The 21443-nt window shown below is 43.4% G+C and overlaps 2 protein-coding genes across 2 annotated transcripts; one reads left to right on the top strand and one right to left on the bottom strand.

Annotated features, from left to right (window-relative positions):
- The first annotated feature begins 796 nt into the window (after positions 1 to 796).
- LOC134198711 (copper chaperone for superoxide dismutase) lies at positions 797 to 7772 on the top strand. Its single transcript, XM_062670919.1, has 7 exons — positions 797 to 1022; positions 2434 to 2526; positions 3204 to 3315; positions 4705 to 4877; positions 5672 to 5827; positions 6638 to 6738; positions 7419 to 7772. Exons 1-7 carry the CDS (start codon positions 1008 to 1010, stop codon positions 7681 to 7683), a joined length of 915 nt encoding a protein of 304 aa, XP_062526903.1. The 5' UTR covers positions 797 to 1007; the 3' UTR covers positions 7684 to 7772.
- Positions 7751 to 21141, bottom strand: LOC101736644 (lysosomal alpha-mannosidase). Its single transcript, XM_012692675.4, has 13 exons — positions 20945 to 21141; positions 20178 to 20311; positions 19354 to 19490; positions 18666 to 18758; positions 17919 to 18048; positions 17437 to 17512; positions 16312 to 16432; positions 15067 to 15157; positions 14023 to 14113; positions 13227 to 13350; positions 10950 to 11469; positions 10155 to 10644; positions 7751 to 9788 (listed from the first exon to the last, which is right to left on the bottom strand). The coding sequence occupies exons 1-13, from the start codon at positions 21108 to 21110 to the stop codon at positions 8986 to 8988; spliced, it is 2976 nt and encodes a 991-aa protein (XP_012548129.4). The 5' UTR covers positions 21111 to 21141; the 3' UTR covers positions 7751 to 8985.
- Between the last annotated feature and the right edge of the window lie 302 nt (positions 21142 to 21443).

Genomic DNA, 21443 nt, shown 5'->3' with positions numbered 1-21443 from the left:
TGATAATACATGTTTGAAAGAGTTTGATGGAGAAAATTCTAAGTTTCTCAGTCTCATTAGTGGGTCACGATTCCGATCCGGTAGTAGGTTCAGCGAAGCACAACTCTTGCTGGAGCCAGTGTTTTTTTTATTGCTTACATAGGTGGACGAGCTCGCAGCCCAACTGGTGTTAAATGGTTACTAGATCCCATAGACATCTACAACATAAATGCGCCACCCACCTTGAAATTAAGTTCTAAGGTCTCAGTATAGTTACTTCAGACATAAACGTATTACTGCTTCACGGCAGGAATAGGTGGAGTGGTGGTACCTACCCACGCGGACTCACAAGAGGTCCTACCACCAATAATGTAGTAGTGTCAGCAAATTCTCTCAGGTTGAGCCAGTCAGCCTACTTATCCGTCGTAATAGGTAGGTAAAAAATTAATTGGTTGTCTGTAAAGTCGGTTTACGGACGATAGTTTAACGTGATAACGTCATTAGCGGAACCGGCCGCCTGGTTTAATGTCCTCATATTTATGCTCTTTGATAGCTGCCTAACTGTTATTAATAAAATGAGACAACAAAACCGCTGGACGTGACTTCTCTGTTTCATCCGAAAAATCCCCTAAAATCTCAACGAATGATCACCATTTTACTGTAACTTTACTTCGTTCTATCTCATTTCATTACATTTCATTTCAATTGGTTAGTTAGAGGCTCAAATAAATTTACTTTACTTCATTATGTTCGTATCATTTTTCATAGAACTGAATAAAAGATTAGGCAGTATGGTGTGATGCTTTCGTCTTTCCTCTTTGAGAAATAGCGCTACTCAGCTGATCACCGCCGAGTCATTTGTCAACCGAAGAAAACAATTGGTTTTGAATAGTTTTGAAACCTAAGAGATAGATAGATAGAATAGTTTTGAATTCTAGAAATTTTTCCGATTTTTTTATGTTTTTATTTTAAATGCGTACAAACCTACGTGTACATACCTGAAGATATATTTAATATTACAAACAACGATGCTGACTACTAAGGTTTGTGATTTATATCGTATAGATCCAATATAATCTATCGAAATGTGATATGACAATAAAATTCTTAATGTTATTGCGTAAATAATAACTTTTGGACAATCCTAAATCAATATAACTATTATTTTCTTCTTTCTCCCTTGCTGGTATCCCACACTTTACCCTAATATCATGCTGCATAGGGATTTTTTGATTTTGTTATTTGTTTGTTTTGATCACGACTGCCCGCTGATGTCGACCCTCCTAGAGCTATATCTCGCATGTTATACGCTTATTTTTGAGGGAACTGAGCTCTCGATGTGAAGGGCTATTTTAAAACACTAACTTCATGCTTAATATATATTACAAACCACTATGCCTTTACACATTTACAATATTTTATGTTCATATAACCCTAGGATGTTTCACTGTCCACATCTAAATGAGAAGCACATTGTCATGACTGAAGAGAAGACAATCATCTGTTTGAAATATTTAAATAAACATTCCAATATTCAAAAAGTGTATGTGACAAGTGTTGCCTGCCAAGTAATGACTTACACATTCAAACTCCAACACTTCAGTATCATATCTAGAAATTTCATATCTAAATATTTAGATTTATTTAAATAGATATTTTTAGTACATAGCGTGTCCCACCCTTCAAACCAAAAAACACAACTGCTACATAGCAATAATATGGAGGGTGATGATACCTACTCATACTGGCTCTCAACACACCTTACCACTTTTTATGTAATTTTTTTATAGAAACAATATATAGTTTCATAATGTACTAGTGTAGATAACATATAGTAGCTCTGATTAAAAGCTAAATAAACAAAAGAAAACCATAACAAAACAATAGTAGGACCACCATGATGGAGTTGGAGGCACATCTAGCAGGCCATAGAAATACTTTCACACTTGTGGTCACTATCCTCAGTAATGAGGAAATGATGATGAAGAAGAACCGTGACTCCTTTTTTTGCTACTTTAACTAACTTATAAGAGCACTTTATGGTGAATTAAAGTTAGTTAAAGAGAGCACTTTATGGTGAGTTACACCGTCACACATGGAGGTTAGCCATGCCAGGGCCCATCCCAATTCGTTGAAGAATGACTGGTCAGGAAACACTCTGGAGGGAAGTTCATTACAAAGTTAGATGATCCATGGAAAAAGAATATCTTGAATCGCACCATGGATGAATTGCAGTAGTTCTAGATAGTATAGCTGAACTCTGCTCCGATTGTGGGTAGTCTGATGGCAAAAATGACAATCATCTCAAACAATCTTTCAAATTTTATGATTATGTATATCAGAAGAACGTTTCAGAACTCATCTTTCCTCTGAACTGGAGTGCCATAATATTAATATAAGGCACACAGTAAACATATACACGTGAAGACTGAAGTCGATACTTTCATTTTACAGCTAGAGGTCCTGGTGAACTTCGATTCATCTGTTGATGACCAGTTCCTCGAGAAGACTATTAAGACATTGAAAACTCACGACGGAATCAAGGAGGTATGTGAAACATCGCAGCACCATGGGAGTGTTACCGACTGTTATGCCATGATCAGGTTTCCTCTGCCGTCACGGTCCTCACCTCCCACGGCCCCCCTTTTTCTGCAGCTAGTGTGTGACTTTGATTGGTGTCTCTGACTCTTTTCCCCTCCTTGCACACAAACACTACGTATTCCTTGTTACATTATTTCCTAATTTTGTATTATTTTAGTATCCTTTTATTTGTATTGCTTAGATGGGAGAACGAGCTGAAGGCCCGCCTGGTGGTAAGTGATCACCGGACCCCATGGACGTCAATAACATAAACACCACCTTGAGACACGAGTTTCAGTTTGAGTGTCAGTTTTTAGAGTACTTAAAACGATTTCCCCACCCTTCAAACCGAAACGCATTACTGCTTCACGGCAGAAATAGGCGGGGCGGTGGTACCTACCCGCGCGGACTCACAAGAGGTCCTACCACCAGTAATTACGCAAATTGTAATTTTGCGGGTTTGATTTTTATTGCACGATGTTATTCCTTCACCGTGGAAGTCAATCGTGAACATTTGTTGAGTACGTATTTCATTAGAAAAATTGGTACCCGCCTGCGTGATTCGAACACCGGTGCATCGCTCAACACGAATGCACCGGGCGTCTACTGAAGCCCGAAGGATGAAGCGCATATTTGATTTCCAGGTGGGTTTCAAGGACGGTGCTTTTGTCGTGGAGACGGTGCTCCCAAGCGCGAACGTTCTGGACGTGGTCGGCTCCGTGACGGGGAGACCAGCCGTGATCCAAGGTTTTGGGGGTAATGACTAGTCACGTTATAGAGTGTTATAAGCGGACCCGACAGACGTTGTTCTGCACAAATCCTGTCGTGCATTCAAGTCGATGCAGCCGTTTAGTTGGAGGATAAATAACCTAGGTACCCACTACAGCGTCATCTGACGGGCTGATTTGTGAATCTAAACCATCCAGGCTGCCACGGAATAAAAAAAAAAACATTCAAATCAGTCCAGCCGTTTAGGAGGAGCTCAGTGACATACACACGTACAGTAAAATTATATATATAAAGATTATCCATCGGTTTCCAAGGATTGTAGACTCAATATTAATGTTACTCTTTAATCTAGCGTTGTCTGGCTCAGACCTTCCTAACATTTTAGGTAACTTGGTAATGCCTAAGTAATTATTCGTCGTAATTTCAATATTGGTTTAACTACCGCCATTTTGTATATTTCACACATAACAATTCTGTCGCATATAACGAACTTTTTTTTTTATTGCCATTGTAGGCAGACTAGCATACTTCCCACCTGATGGTAAGTAGTCACCGTCGCTCATGGACGTCAGCAATGCCAGAGGCAGAGCCAAGCCGCTGCCTACCGTTAAGTACTCTCCGCAAGCCTCGTTTGAAGAAGAACTAACAGGTATCCTGTCCTGGTGAAACTAGAAAGGCTACCGGGACAGAAGTAATCAATGATTTAAAAAAATAAAACTTGATCAGTGTCCTTAGCGCCCCTAACGGCAAGCGAAGAGCCGATGTTTCAAATCCATACAAATTTGAGTTAACTTTTACGCTATCGAGAAAGTTAAAAGACTTGCACTAAGCACACTGAAGGTTTGACGGTCTGTTTGACTTGGGCTTTTCATCTTCACGATAATAGTATTCCAGGTCTAAGCTAAGCACCCAACCTTTTTTTTCCTACCTATGCTAATAGCCTTGAGAGGCTATTTCAGCGTAACCTTAACTAGTAGATGAGCTCACGGGGCTCAAACTTGACGACGTTGCTAACGCGAACCCTAGCAAGAGCAGTGCTTCGCAGTATCTACCATCGGATCGGAAACGCGACCCACTGAGAAGATCCGGTGAGAAACTCAGTGGGCTGTGTCTGTGGGTTACGACCTACCTAAGAAGAAACGGATGGATTGCGTGAAAGACGATATATGTAAGAGGGAAGTGAGCGAAGAAATGGTATATGATAGAGGAGTAGGGAAGGAGAAAACATGCGCCGACCCCGGGTGACTGAGAGAATGATGATGATCTCTTATAAATCCGTGAAGATTCAATCTCCTCGTCCTGATCTTCCTATGCATGGGGTCGGTAAGCGTGTCCTCCCTTTCTTCCTAGTCTTTTTAGGACGCCACCTCTCGTATAGTCTTAAATCAGCTTTAAGGAATGTTAGTTATTAAATAGAAACACAATCGGCCGTCGCCATGGTCTCGGACCAATCGTGCTGCAATAAGATCCTGGGCGTGGTCAGGCTGCAGCAGACGGCCGAGGGCCCGCTGGTGGCTGACGGCAGCATCGACGGACTAAGCCCCGGGAGGCACGGGCTCCACGTATATGAGTCCGGGGATTTAAGTCAGGTACAGTCTCAAGCAGTTCTTTGTTTTGTTTTTTTATTAGAGTCCCATTATTCGGATCGTTTGGAGCCTCTGGGTCTGCGGAGGGACTTCGGTTCCCTCTGTATTTTGTACCGTATGTTCCATGGGGATTGCTCTGAGGAATTGTTCGAGATGATACCTTCATATCGTTTTTACCATCGCACCGCCCGCCACCGGAGTAGAGTTCATCCATACTACCTGGAGCCACTGCGGTCATCCACAGTGCGTTTCCAGAGGTATTTTTTGCCACGTACCATCCGGCTATGGAATGAGCTCCCCTCCACGGTGTTTCCCGAGCGCTATGATATGTTCTTCTTCAAACGAGGCTTGTGGAGAGTATTAAGCGATAGGCAGCGGCTTGGTTCTGCCCCTGGCATTGCTGAAGTCCATGGACGACGGTAACCACTCAACATCAGGTGGACCTTGCGCTCATATGCCTACAGGGGCCATAAAAAAAATGTAAAGACAAGTCAAGTCGGCAGTTGACGGTTGTTTGCATGAGTGTACCAGGCTCACCACAAACCAGGAGAAGTGGAGATTGATCGTGAGGCACCTCCATGGGACATACATGTTTCTAATTGTTTTAGAGGTTGGATGAGCACATCACTTGGTGTTCAGTAGACACCAGAGTCCATAGACATCAACATTGCATTACCATTTCACGGCAGAAACATGCGGGCTGGTGGAACTGGCGCGGGCTCACCAGCGACCATACCGCCAGTGTACAATAATTCGATTTTTTTAATTAGCATATTATATTGTATTGTTTTCGCCAGGGCTGCAATTCCATAGGGGGGCATTATAATCCGTCGGGGGGACCGCACGGGGGGCCCGGCGATCCCCCGGATCGGAGGCACGCCGGCGATCTCGGAAACATTACAGCCGACGCAAACGGCAGAGCTGCATTCAGGATTGTCGATGATGTCCTAAAAGTGAGCGCATTTTATTTGGATCGTTGTGTGTCGCGATGTGTGGTGGTGGGGCAGCTATTGTACTGTAAAAACTGAGACCTTAGAACTTATATCTCAAGGTGGGTGGCTGCATTTACGTTGTAGCTGTCTATGGGCTCCAGTAACCCCTTAATGCCAGGTAGGCTGTGAGGGAGAACTCACATACATCTACGCAATAAAAAATAAAGAAAAATAAATAGGAGTCTGAATATTTGCTTTCTCAAATGAATTAAAATTAAAAGAATGACAATCAATTTAAGACTTTTAGAATATATTTTTTTCGGGCCGGGCGCCGAACCTCCTAAGAGGTCCCCGCACCTAGGAGGGTGCGCGGGGTTTGCGGGACTGGTCCGCGACTGCGAGACCGCGGGCCTAACGACGTTTTAGGGCTCTACTGCACTAAACGACTCCCCTGCACTCTTACACCCGACGTCCGATCTCCGTCCTTCCGTAATTACTTGTAGTATGACTTCTTGTGAGTCAGCGCGGGTAAGCGCCACCGCCCTGCCTATTTCTGCCGTGAAGCAGTAATGCGTTTCGGTTTGAAGGGTGGGGCAGCTGTTGTAACTATACTGAGACCTTAGAACTTATCTCGAGGTGGGCGGCGCATTTACGTCGTAGATGTTTATGGACTCCAGTAACCACTTAACACGAGGTGGGCTGTGAGTTCGTCCACCCATCTAAGCAATAAAAAAAAATCGGTTTTTGGTTCGCATGTGCGTTTGTAATGCACCAGCTAAAGTTAGGTCAGGGTCTTTGGTTGTAGAACTAATGGGAGTGCCCCCGCTTCAGGTGTGGGACGTGATCGGTAGGTCTATGGGCGTGACCGAGCGGGGGGACGACTGCGGCCGCGGAGACGGCACCTCCAGGGTCGACGGGAACTCGGGACCGATGTGAGTTGAGCGTCTTTAACCCGATCCCCGGTTGGATAGCCACCGAAAAGCTCTCGGCTACCCTCATTCAGTTCTTTTAACACGCGCTTACATAAAGTTTTGAAGTCGTCGTGGCCTGAAGGATAACACGTCCGGTGCATTCGTATCTAGCGATGCACCGGTGTTCGAATCCCACCGGCAGGTATCAATTTTTCTAATGATATACGTACTTAGCAAAATGTTCACGATTGACTTCCACGTTGAAGGAATAATATCGTGTAATAAAAAAACAAACCCGCAAAATTATAATTTGTGTAATTACTAGTGATAGGACCTCTTGTGAGTCCGCACGGGTAGGTACCACCACCCCGCCTATTTCCGCCGTGAAGCAGTAATGCGTTTCGGTTCGAAGGGTGGGGTAGCCGTTGTAACTATACTGAGATCTTAGAACTTATATCTCGAGGTGGGTGGCGCATTTACGTTGTAGATGTCTATGGGCTCCAGTAACCACTTAACACCAGGTGGCCTGTGAGCTCGTCCATCCATCTAAGCAATAAAAAAACGTACTTCAAATATTCTCGAACGAATTCCACGTTGTAGAATATAAAAATGATATTAATTGGCGCAATCACCGGTCTTCGGTAACCGCTTGCCTTGGGCTGTGATCACGTACACTGGTAAAATGTTTCGTTTCCAAACAGATTAGCGTGTGGCATCATAGCCAGGTCGGCGGGAATCTTTCAGAATCCGAAGCGGATATGCGCCTGCGACGGGGTAGTGGTGTGGGATGAACGAGATAAACCGCTGGCGGGCAGCGGGAGGAGAGGTCAGGGGGACCGCGCCCCCAGCGAGGGGGGCTGCTGTGGCAAGGCAGGCAAAACCACGAAAGGAAGTAATAACAAAGGGGACCGATGTGGGGCAGGGGACGGTGGGGGTGGCAACGGTAAAACATGCTGTAAAGTGTAGGGGCACGTGTGGGGGAAATTTTTGGGTTATTTAAAGGATTGTGGTCGTTAAAGGTTTGGAAATAAAGTTTCTTTTTGTTTCAAATAAAATGTTTTATTTTTGATCGTGACAATGGTATTAACGAAAATAATTATTAATTACGTCCTGCCAAGTAATTACGGTGCTAAGATGTCTTGAGAGCCAGCACGGGTGGGCACCACCGCCCTGTCTGTTTCCACCACGAAGCAGTAATGATTTCCGACTTGAAGGGTGGGGCGGCCGTCTTTACAATTAATCCTTAGGTCTTGAACTTCAAGAACGTCCAAGTCTGGTTAAACTATAAGCTACTAGCTAACATTAATCGCGTCACACCTTCCAAGTGTCAATCTCTCAGCAATTCGTCTCTGGAACGAGCTTTCTTCTCTTTCTCCACCTTATCCCACTAGGTGACGTTGGCACAGCTAATTTTTCTCTTCCATCAGCCGTCATCTCAACCCTCACTCGTCTCTCTCTCATATCGTCATTCACACACCATTCATTTCTTCTTCGATCGACCTGTACCCCCTCTACCTTGCACTACCATTTCCGTACATCTCCTAGTCCCATGTATCTTCTCCCTACGCATCACATGTCCATACCACGCTAACCGTCCGCTCTTTCATTTGTTGATTACCAGGGCTACTTTCACACTTCCTCTGATATCGCACGCTCTTTGGAAAGATCATTAGCTTTCATAGCAATTCAATTAAACTGGTCATTTAATAACTGCAAAGAAATAATATTTTTTTCTGATCAACTCTTTAACTGGTATATAGGTACTGGTTATTTACTGTTGGTAGGATCTCTTGTGAGTCCGCGCGGGTAGGTACCACCGCCTCGTCTATTTCAACCATGAAGCAGTAATGCGTTTCGGTTTGAAGGGTGGGGCGGCTGTTGTAACTATAATGAGACATTAAAACTTATATCTCTAGGTGGATGGCGTATTTACGTTGTAGATGTCTATGGGATCTGATAACCACTCAACACCAGGTGGGCTGTTAGCTCGTCAACTCAGCTAAGCGATAAAAAATTTTTGTGACAGTTTTTGTCTTGGATCTTCTTATTAAGGCGCTAGAATATTTAATAGTCTGGGAGAGATGAATCCGAATCATACTAAGAGCAAATCTATTTCTAAGAGATCTAGAAGACTAAAACGTTTATTAACAAACAAAATAGGGCAAAGTTAGGCAATCCCAGAGCTTTAGTTATAGAAATCGACATAATTACTTCAGTGCGCCGCGTAGGGCACCGGTGACCTACACGCCAGTCGAAGGGTTAATGCATTCACAACACATTACCCAGTTTAAGATCGACGTAATCGAACCAGACCACGAAGGTTCTGATTTGCTGTGGCCGCAACGTCAGGCCTTTCTCCAGACTACCCTCGCTAAGCATTCTTGGCTCATCAGCATATACAGTACTTGTGTTCGAACGCCCGTAGTATTCGTTGAAACTTCTCATGAATTCGGTTTTCTTGTTCCACCTCAACGGAGACCAGTCCTTGAGCCACACGTTACCTCCAAGCGCGCATTCCGCTATGCTTCTAATCCTCAAATTGACGAAAACGTCTCTCAAATAGACCCTTTTGATTCCGCTTCGGATTGCGTCGGATTTTTCCAGATAATTCTCCAGTCTTATCAGAACGGTGGCTTCGTTCCACTGCTCGATCGACAACAAATGTATGCCTAAGGGCAGTTTTTTCTTTAACGCACTAAATTCATTGGTCTCCCCCAGCCACTTCGATTTTAGGTAGGGCCCGTAGCCACCGTACTCAGAAACTAGGACCTTCGGCTCCAAGCTGATCTCCTTCGCCAATCTCTTCTCGTAAATCATGTTTGGTTTGTGATTCATCTTCGTCGCGTATAGTATATGCTTCCCTCTGACAATCAGGCCCCTGTCGTATTCAGTTTCGTTCAGATTCATCTCCGTTCCAGTTTCGTCAGTGAGGATCCGTCTTATGATCATAAGGTCCAGTTCTCCATCCGTCAGCGACGTCCCCCCTTGGGCTCTGTCATTGAAGATCGAGAATCTAAGGTTCTTCTGCTCGTCCTCTATGTATATTTTCGACGTTACCGGGTAGAGGTTGCCTGGAAAGATAAAACAAGGGTATTGGAATGGCTTGTCCGTGACGGTAGGTGGGTCTAAGTGGGGGGTGGGTGGTAGTGTGAGGATCTTCGAGCTTTTCTATTAATACAATAAATATATTACTGGTTTCTACTAGTTTACCGTGAATCTGCACGGGTAGGTAACACCACCCCGCCTTTTGTGCCGTGAAGCAGTAATGCGTTTCGGTTTGAAGGGTGGGGCAGCCGTTGTAACTATACTGAGACCTTAGAACTCATAACTCAAGGTGGGGGTGGCATTTACGTTGTAGATGTCTATAGGCTCCGGACTTAACACCAAGTCTGCTATGAGCTCGTCCGTACATCTAAGCAATAAAAAAAAAACAATACCGGGTATCGCGTCCATATTGACCGGCTCGTACGTGGCCCTTAGATTCCTGAGCCTCTTCAAGGTCTGCCGGCCATTTGCGTCTGTGTAGAACGCGCCGTCGTTACCCAGATCCGTCGTGTACCTCAAGAACACATCCTTGCCCCACCCGTCCTCCACCGGCACTGGCCCCACGACCCAATCCACCTCAATATAAGGCAAGTCTGTGTACAATCTCGCCACGAACGAGACGTAATCTGAATAAGCGCAGTGTATCTCTTCTACTACACGAGTTTTGTAGACAATTGTCTCGATGAAGTCCAAGATCGGTATGGGATTTGAATCGACCGGCCGGAAGAGGTAGACGCCCGGATTTTTTTTGTCCGTCCGGCCAGTATCCGTCGGTTTGTCGGACGCGTAGTAGTAAAACTGGACGTCCAAAGCTAGAAACACATTGTTCGACAGAGTCAGGTTTGTTATTTTTCGCGTGGAGTCCAGATTGATACGGATGTACTGGAAAATAAGGGTCGTTTAGTTAATTTGGTATTTATTTGGTTAATTTGGGGTCGTGCGGGACATGGAGTGTTTAGTTAATTTGGTATTTAATTGGTTAATTTGGGGTCGTGCAGGACATGGGGTGTTTAGTTGATTTGGTATCTAATTGGTTAATTTGGGCTTGTGCATGAGTGCTCAAAGTGGGTGCCGCATTCACACCGTGGTTGCCTATGGGTTCCGGCAAACATTTAACACCAGGTTGGCTGTGAGCTCGTCCACCCTTCCAAGCAATAAAAAAAATGGCTTTAAAGATAAAAACTTACCTTATTAGAAATAAACATATCCTTCGAAACGACATATCCATTATTATCCATATCGGATCTCCTCGGATCAGTGCTGGTATCAGAATCCTTCTCGACTGCAGAGGGCTCTTGATCAGATTCTGGAACTGCGTCTGACGATGGCTGTGCCGTGGTCTCTGCGCTCAGATTACCCTGTTTCACTTCGTCAGTGTCGTCTATGGTCGTAATTTTAATCTCTGTTGTTTCATCTATAATTTCTGGACCGGTGGTCGATTCATATGATTTATTTCTAGGTCTCGGAGTTATAACGTATCCGTCTGTATAATTTTTATGACGTCCGAAATCCCCGTAAACAATTCTGTTTGCAGTTCTAGCTGTGCTAGTAACGTCGTCATAATAATAATCTTCGTCATTAATTAGATTGTCGTCCGCCATTTTGGGGTTGACTTGTCTGATTAGATACTTTTTGTTTTTGTTTTTGATTTTTTTTATGATCGTCGATCTGACGTCTCTCGTCCGAGACCTCTCGATGTAGTAAGATCTGTGAGACATCAAACGATTTTAGTGCTGACTTAATTTTTATATACAACTAGGGACCCGCCCTCGCTTCGCTTCGGAAACATTAAATTTTATTATTGATAGGCGAGTCCCGTCATGTTGCGCGCGGTACGACAATAACTGCGGGTGACGCCGCGGGGCGAAGCTAGTCTAAAAAAATTAGCCTAAGTTACTCCTTATATCATCAGCTACCTATTAGTGAAAGTCGCATCAAAATCGGCCCCGCCGTTCCAGAGATTAGCCGGAACAAACAGACAGATAGACAGAGACAAAAATTGTAAAAAATGTTATTTTGGTGTATGTACCGTATATATATTCATATGCATGTAGTAATAAGCGGTTATTTTAATATTACAAACAGACACTCTAATTTTATTTATATGTATAGATAAAAGCTTGGGTTTTCACTATTCGCCAATCAAGCAATTAATTTTTGAAGTCGTCGTGGCCTAAAGGATAAGACGTCCGGTGCATTCGTATGTAGCGATGCACCGGTGTTCGAATCTCGCAGGCGGGTACCAATTTTTCTAATAAAATACGTACTCAACAAATGTTCACGATTGACTTCAACGGTGAAGGAATAACAACGTGTAATAAAAAAACAAACTCGCAAAATTATAATTTGCGTAATTACTGGTGGTAGGAAGTATTGTGAGTCCGCACGGGTAGGTACCACCACCCTGCTTATTTCTGCCGTGAAGCAGTAATGCATTTCGACTTAAAAGGCAAGTCAGCCCTTTAGAACTGAGCCGTGAAACTCGTTTCTCAAGTGAACGGCGACATTTACGTTGTTGATGCCCATGGGCTTCTGTGGTCGCCTATCAACAGTACGGTTATGAGCTCGTCGAACCATTTAAGGAATAAAAAAATAACGGCGTTGCTGACGTCTATGGACGACAGTAATCACTCGCCATCAGGTAGGTTTTTTTTTCCTACCTAAACTGATAGCCTTAAGAGGCTATTTTAGCGTAACCTTAACAAGTAGGTGAGCTCACGGGACTCATCGTCAGGTTTGAGCCCTTTGAGCTCACCTACTAGTTAAGATTACGCTGATATGGTCTCTCTAGACCATCAGCTTAGGTATGAAAAAAAAAAAACACACACACACACACAATAACTTAATAATAATATCTGTCAAATGAGACTTCGTAATTGTAATAGAGTGTAACACAGTTGTTACAATAACAGTTTATTCTAGGTAAATCGATTTTGATGTGTGTTTTTTGATGGGAGGGTAAACCGCTTCGTTACGTGACGCGTTACGGCGCCATTCTGTCTGGCGTCTCTTTCTCTCACGCACACGACAACGGCACTGAGTATGTGACTCCTAACCATTTATATATCTTTTCAATTTATGTTACAATTTTCCTTACATTAACATAATATTAATACACAATAAATTTAAGTAATAACTTAAGCTTTGTTGCAAGTTAAACAATTTCAATATTAAATAGTCAATTCAGATTAGTTTTCGATATATATCCATTTTCTATATTAATGTATTGTCAATAGTAAACCATAAGATACCTGCTATATTTTTATATTTTACAGAATTTCTCTAAAGTAAACGGTTGTCTGGAAGAGATCGCTTTTGGCGATAAGAAATTGTGTTTTGGTGTGCAATAAAATGTATTCTCTCTCTCTCTCTCTCTCTCTCTCTCTTAGTTTAAGTTGTCACTTCTATCGCGCGTTCTGAGACGAACACTTTTTTTTTTCATTTTTAAATAAGTATTTTCGCACCTGAATCCCAGTGGTGGGACGTTCTCGGCCATGAAGACCAGCTCGTGGTCGGCTGTGGCGGCTCGCTCCGGGATGGCCAAGATGGCGCCCGGGATCCTCACGATAGAAGAGTTAATCTTCTCAACTGTAAGCATTGGGGATAAAGAATGTGTTCTCTGCTTAATGTAGCCTGATGTTTACGACTCGTTTTTATTTAGCTTCGTATGTGTGCTACTGAATCTTCGAAGGCCCCTTCCACCGTCTCCAAGTCGTCCGTTCTAACGTAAGATCTAACGTAACTATACTGAGACCTTAGAATCCATATCTCAAGGTGCTTGACGGCATTTGTAGATGTCTATGGGCTCCAGTGACCAGGTGGGCTGTGAGCCCGTCCACCCATCTAAGCAAAAAAAAAAAGAGCAGGTGGCGTTAGTTTCGCCAATCTAAGAAGTCTCGACGGCTCAGTCAGGGGAGGATCGGTTGCTGCGGCTGAGGGCGCGCCCCTACCAAGAACCCTATGGTCGCTACACGCAAGCACCCACCAGTAGATCAGAATAGCAATATCTATACTAATATATAAATCTACAGTGATTTTTGCGGATGTTCCGTTATAGCTACTGAACCGTGCACCCGATTGACTTGAAACTTGGTATCCATGTAGAAAATACATGTACTTAATGGATAGGCTAATATTTATATGAGTGTTGGACCCCCTACATCAGTTGCGGGGGCGTTAATGATGAGAATCTTTGGGGGGGTGAGAAATAATAATGTTAATTTTAAATGCCCAACGAACGGGTCTGCTCCTGATACTGACGTTTTGGTCCGTACACTTGGTACACGTGGTTCCCGACGGGGAGTCGCGCGGGAAGGGACACCGGCCACGCCAGCGGATTGTATATCACGATCTAGAAGCAAGAGAAGTACCGCCTGTTGAACCTGTTTAAGTCTTCGTGGCCTTAAGGATAAGACTTAGTACTGGTAGTAGGACTTCTTGAACTTTAATTCAAATAGTTGAAGAAGTTTCTTTTGTCATGATAGTTTTTACAAATATTAAACTTTAAATAAATCTCCTGTGAAGTCGTAAATATGTCGCATATTACACAATAAATAAAGCATTATCGTGCTAACACTAAGCTTTGCTTAATGCGAATTTTGTAACGTTTTCGATCGCGTAAAAGTTAACTCAAACTTTCCAACTTCAACTTGGAACAGCGCCCCTAGCGGCAAACTAAAGGACTAAAGTTTCAACTTCATACAAAAAAAACTCCCATTATGCACAAAGATAAGGAATATTCTCTCATCATTCCTTTAAAGCATACGTGTTGTGTACTAAGATTACGAATTATTGAGACTGATACGGGTAACTTTATTTATTTCCTATTTGTTCTAGTAGCCTTGAGAGGTTATACTAGATTCACCGAGCTGGTAGCTGAGCTCACGGGGCTCAAACCTGAGGACGTTGCTAACACGGGCCCTAGCAAGAGCCGTGCTTCGCAGAATCTACCACCGGATCGGAAACGCGACCCGCTGAGAAGATCCGGCGAGAAACTCAGTGGGCTGTGTCTGTGGGTTAGTTTACTCGCCGAGCCCAGCGTCGTAAGCGACGGGTTCGACGCGAACGATGACCAGTACGGGTAGCGTTATCCGAATACCCCACTGGCAAACGTTTTTCTCTATAAGAGCCCTGCCATCTTCTTAACTCGAACTTCTGTTAGTCCGATCTGTTCCCAAGAAGGTCCCGACTAATTTGTGGGTACTCTACCATAATGACTTCTCGCTGACTAGACTATGGTAGTGTCGCTGCGTGATGTTGAAGCGTGAACGTAGCTTTAGGATCTATCCGTGAATTCATACTCACGAAAAACTGCGGTGACTCCGTGTTGGCGCAGCTCGACTCGTTGAAAGAGCACCGGTAGTAAATGTTCGATTGTGAGCTCCTACGCAATTTGCTGGAAAGAAATCAATCAGGTTTAGTTAATAGTAATAACGCGCATACATCCGGCTCTAAATTATGATTCTCTGTGTTATTAGTACCAGAGATTGACCATCGGACTTTTTGGCGGGAACGCGAGGAGTTAAGTTGTGTGATTTGTTTTATTTTGTCTATTTAGTGTTTCTTCAGGTTTAAATGTGTAATAACGGTGGTTTATTAACTGTTTAATATCTGTGAATGAATATCTGTAAATGTGGGAAAATGAAACAAAGCCGCTGGACGTAACTTCTCGGGATCCTCCAAAAAGTCCACTGAACAAATCTTAGTAAATGACCACCATTTTACTGAGATTATATTTCATCCCATTTCATTTCATTTAATTTCATCCCAGTTGATTAATGTCTCAAATTAATCATCTTCATTTCATTTCACTCCATAATATCGTTTTTTATAAAAATATGAATATAAATTAAAATAAGATATGACTTAAAGGTCTCAGTTACCAGGTCATAAAATCCCTTTAAAAAAAAGACTGACCATCTTTTAATTATTATTTTTTTGCTTAGATGGGCGGACGAGCACACAACCCACCTGGTGTTAAGCGGTTACTGAAGCCCATAGACATCTACAACGTAAATGCGCCACCCATCTTAAGATATGAGTTCTAAGGTCTCAGTATAGTTACAACGGCTGCCCCGCCCTTCAAACCGAAACGCATTACTGCTTCACGGCAGAAATAGATAGGCTGGTGGTACCTACCCGCGCGTACTCACAAGAGATCCTACCACCAGTAAAATATATATGTTGATAATAAATAACCAGATGAAGAGCAAACAAACCTGTTAATCACAATGTTTGCCTGATGCGGGAATCGAACCCGCGATCCACAGCGCATCAGTCTGGACTTCTAACTACTGCACCGCCGAGGCAATCAGGCTTGTTAAGCTCGGCTCTTGTTTTAAAAAATGACGGGGTAAACGTGTGACGTCATTTGTGGCCAATTAGGTGGACGTGGTCGCGGGTTGGCCGAAGATAAGCCAATAGCTATACGGCCACCACTAAATGTCGACCTTCCCATCATAGACGACCGCTAACGACTTTCGCAATTGACTTTTAGCCTGGCACGTGCATTGCGATAGCTAAGCTCGAGTTAGAACCAAGAAAGCTCACTTGAACGCCTGCTTCAGGAGTAACGTGGACCTCTGCACGGCGGAATACATTCTGTCCGTGTAATATTCCTTTACGTAGTCGTGCATGGCTCCCGTGATGATGTTGTGGTCTTGAAAGGCTCCTATAATGACAATGATGTCGTCTAGCTACACAATGATCTAAAGTTTCTAACAGTAAGTCCTGATTAGTCCTAACATATCACAGGGATCGAATTTTATGGGTTTACGGAGGAACTTTGATGCTACCTTTGTAGGCTGACGTGCGGCCCGCCTAGTAGTTACTAGTTTTCAATGCTCATGGATGGCAGCAATGCCAAGGGCACATCTATACCCTTGACGACTCTACGCATCGGCGTTTCTAGAACATATCCATAGCGCTCGGGGAATGCCGTGACAGCTCATCCCAGAACCGAATGGTACGTGGCAAAAGTGATCTCTGGTAAACGATGTCGGATAGTGTGAGTGAACTCTGGTCCCATGGCAGGAGGTGGAGGTGGTATGGAGGTAAAACGGAGGGCTTCAGCAGAGCCCCTTTATAGTGCTGAAGGTTAGGAATGCGTGCTTTCACAGCAGAAATAGGCATTGAATCGATTATCATGTGCGGTCCCCTGACAGTAACCTCTGCTATATTACAGAGTAGTTTGCCGCAAGTTTTTTTATTTTTTTATTACTTAGACGGGTGGACGAGCTCAAAGCCCACCTGGTGTTAAGTGGTTACGGGTGCCTATAGACATCTACAACGTAAATGCGCCACCCACCTTGAAATATAAGTTCTAAGATCTCAGGTATAGTTACAACTGCCCCACCCTTCAAACCGAAACGCATTACTGCTTCACCGCAGAAACAGGCAGGGTGTTGGTACCTACCCGTGCGGACTCACAAGAGGTCTTACCACCAGTAAAAAAGATTTTAGACAATTAGATCTTATACCAAAATTGGTATAGACTGAAACGCAAGAGACCGAAAAGAATGGAGTGCAAATGAAGAGACCAACATTGGGTAGACACATGCTCAAATTATATTTGTGCGTAAATTTGTCCATTTAAATAATTATTGAAATAAAGTCTATTTCTTTATTATTCCCCGAATGTCTGACGTCATATGTAATGTGTTTACTAAACATTACCCATGACCCACTGAAACTCTTCAAAGAGCTGGTCGTTGTTCCACAGTCTGGCGAGGACCTGAAGCTGCTTGGCCATCTGCAAATAGAATGGAGTTGGTATCTACAGGCTTCAGTTGCAATGGCACAGCCTGATCTCACCTAGTGGTTACAAGAGCTCATCCACTTTGAGATATGAAGTCCAAGGACAATGGTGGTACCTATCCGGGAGAACAAGATGTCCTACCACCAGTAATTACTTACGCATATTAAAAATTTTCAGGTTTTTTATTTTTATTACCCGACGTTATTCCTTCACCGTGGAAGTCAATCGTGATCATTTGTTAAGTGTGTATTTCATTAGAAAAGATTGGCCGAAAAAGTCGTATTGTCGATACAAATGTACCAAGCTTCTTATCCTTTAGGCCACGATGACGCATTTACACAATTTGAATTGACTCATCAGTTGCAGGCACACCTAAACAAATGTACGGTATGTGTATAACCTGCAGGTATACATGTCCCTCTCTCGCCATGTACTTTATGGTGGGTCGCGACGTATACAGGCCGGTGGCGTGAGAGAACTTGTCGTAGGCCATAGGGAAGAAGTCATCCTGTTTCGTGTCCAAAGTCGGGCTGCAAGACAAGAAATAATAGCTACAGTGTAGTCTGTCTTCGATCGCGAGCATAGATCCGTTTAAATATTAATACACATATGTATATGTACGTATGTAGGTATTAAACCTCAGACGTTCGCCAAAGGAATGTTTTGCTTGGGAATCGAACCCACGGTCCTCAGCCAAACAGTCAAAGCCGAAAACTACTGCGCCCCCAAATCTGTCAATTATACGATATTCATAAAGCTAGTAAGTTACCTGCTTATAATTAGACCAAGACAAAAGTGTCATTCGTCTTCTATTTCAAACGATAATCATTGTTCTTAGCAATTTACGTTTCTCCCAAATATTTTCTAAATAAAAGATATAACAATGTAACATAAAACTGAATCTGGATCATGCGGTTCCAATGACTACAGAACTTCCCTTAGCTATCACCCTCGTAAAGCACTAAAACTTTCAACACAGCTCAAAGAGGTACCTCGGACGTGAGCTTCTAAATCCCAATGGTAACCTACGACACCCCCCCCTTCCGGGTCCCTACAAATCGGAGCGCGGAACTGCTGCCCCCACTGAGCTGTGAGCCCCTGTTAGCCCTTGTGAGCAACCGACAAAGCTGTATAAATTCTTCATTACTTGGAGTCATAGACCGCTTTCAGGTAGCACGCCGGCGTTGAATAATACAGATTGATATTGGCTCCGGTCTCATAACTCTTTTTGTTCACTTCGCTGTAAAGAAAACTCCATTTTAAAGGTACATCAGGCAGGACGTGAGGCAAGGGAGATTCTGCCCTGACTATAAGAGCACGTGAGCATGATTTTTGATAAAAAAAATTTAGATAGATAATATCTCGTTTTAGCGGTTCACAGTAACAATGAAATAAACATTATTTGTTTAACGCGATTTCAGAAAAAAAGCGTAATGTAATGCGTTCTCAATCAGCATGGGGTCGGTGACCTTGTATGAATCTTTAATATACATTACGTGTTCGCAAAAATATTTATGTATTTAATACGAAACGTGTTTATTATGTTTTGTATTACCGGGGCTTGTGGATACGTCGGAGTCTCAATTAGGTTATGTAACAGTCTCACTTTTCGAGCCATAACGTCCGACTGCTTCGAGCAGAAATAGACAAGACAGTGGCTTACAGAAATAGACAAGACAGTGACCTTCAGAAATAGGCCAGACATTGACTTACTGAATTAGGCAAGCCAATGACCTACTTGAATAGACCAGACAGTGACTTACAGAAATAGACAAATAGGCAAGACTGCACCTGTCCGCGTAGGTAGACCATGACAAAACCTCCCAAATACTTACTTGATCAATTTATCCACGTTGGCGAACCATATAGAGGCGTCATAGTAGCCGAACCTCTGACCCATCATCACCATGACATTCCTGGTGGAGTAGTAGGGAGCTTGGCGGTGGAGGATCGACTTTATGAACAGGTCGACCTGCAAATAAATCGACACTACGTCACAGAAACTGAAGAAATGCGGCACACAAATCTGTGATGTGTAAGCTTCCGATGGTTTTAGGGGGACTGAGAGAGAATCTAGAGATAATTATCTATCTCTTTCTCGGAGCACGACTTTTGAGACAGAATTTAGCCGGTGACGTTACCGTAAAATATATTGAGGTCTTTGTCTAACAACTCTAACATATCGAGCGGTGGAAGGCTATTTCGTTTAAGCGACATTTCGCTTAACAAGCGACATTTATCCTTGTAATAAAAGGTCCGTTTGATTTGGTATCAGCATCAACGGTTCGATGTTTTTAATTGACGGTAGTGTATATAAAAAATTAATCCATTTTTTTATAAGTACATAAAATGGCGCGCGTGAAAGAAGTGAAACTTCTTTTGCGGTGTGTAGTAATGTGGTTCTCTTCATTTCTCATCCTTAAATCAAATTTCTCTTGTAATAGGGAATGCTTTGTATAAGAGAAACGATCTGGCTCGCTTTCTCCCTCTCTCCGCGGTCGAGTGGTTCGCGAGACGCTCTGTCTATTCTCTCACTCTCGCTCATCCTAGAATTGCATCTTTTCTTTCTAACCGTAACGAATCTGTAGCGAGTTAAATTTTACTCACAACGCGCCTATAGAAGTTCAACTTCAAGAAAATATTAGGTCAAGCATCGAACCCGCTCGTCGATGTTTCTGAAGACTGAGTCCGAAGTGATGAGGAGGGGGTCATCGCAGTAGCTCCCGAAGCAGAACCCTGGCGGAGACCAGTACCCGTCGAACAGCTTGTGGGTGTAGATATCAGTCTCCGCGCCTGGACATTATTCCTTTGAACTACCAGCGCCTCTGGTGACAAACGCCCAACTCCATACAGTGGCGGATTAAAGGTCCAGAGCGCCCTATGCAATCACTTTATCGGCGCCCCTGTCTTCTTCTCTTCTTGTCAGCCCATGGACGTCCACTGCTGGACATAGGCCTCCCCCAAGCCTTGCCACAACGACCGGTCCTGTGCTGCCTGCATCCCTTGTACCGGCCATAAATGGCCATCATAATACTATCAATTTTAACTAGTTGTTTTTGCAATTACGATGACGTTGTATCATCAAACCCTAGACTTTAGTAGACCAGGACCCTTGTACTTACGCTAATGCGCGAGTGAAATACAAACAAACCCGCAATATTGCACAATACGAGTATATCAATGCTTGTGCAATATAATCTATTCTAGATTTAGATTATAGATCAGCATTTAGTTCTTAATCGTCGATATGTTATTTTCTTTATTTATTTAAAAATTCTGAGCTCGCGCGCCCCTTATAACTACACGCCCCTAGGCACGTGCATAATTTGCCTTACGGATAATCCGCCTTTGATTCCATACAAATTCGAGTTAACTTTTACGCTATCGAGAACGTTAAAAAACTCGCACTAAGCGTATTGGCCTTACCTAAATCATCGCTTCCCCTCCACAAGAACTCCATGGATTTCCTCCTCATTCTGTCCAGCTCATCGTCGAAGCTGATCGGGTTTATGAAGAGCCCATCGAAGCCCATCTGGGCCAGCAGCGAGGCGATCTCGCGGGAGTGCCCATAGACATCTGCCTGCCAGGCCATCAGCGGACGCCCGCACTCTAGGAACGTAGCGTTGAGTTTCCTGTAAGCGATTGCAGATGGCGCTTTAATAATTTATTTACACTAGTTCGACGCTCGAATAAGAGATGGCGTTTTTTCAACAATATTCTCTACTGGTTTGGCAATCTGTCTTTTAAAATGAGGGTGGTATTGGACTATTATCTTGAATATACCACTGGACCATACCATTTTACTGGAATGGATGTACCGCCATCTTTTTTCGCCGCATTTTTTTTGCTTTAATGGGTGGACGAGCTCAGGGCACACCTGGTGTTAAGTGGTTACCGGAGCCCATAGACCTTGAGACGTCATCAT

The sequence above is a fragment of the Bombyx mori genome, chromosome 11 (genome assembly GCF_030269925.1).
Source record: "Bombyx mori chromosome 11, ASM3026992v2".
NCBI lineage: Eukaryota > Metazoa > Arthropoda > Insecta > Lepidoptera > Bombycidae > Bombyx > Bombyx mori.
Note: the sequence above shows the minus strand (reverse complement) of the source record. Positions and strands in the feature narration are given on the sequence as shown.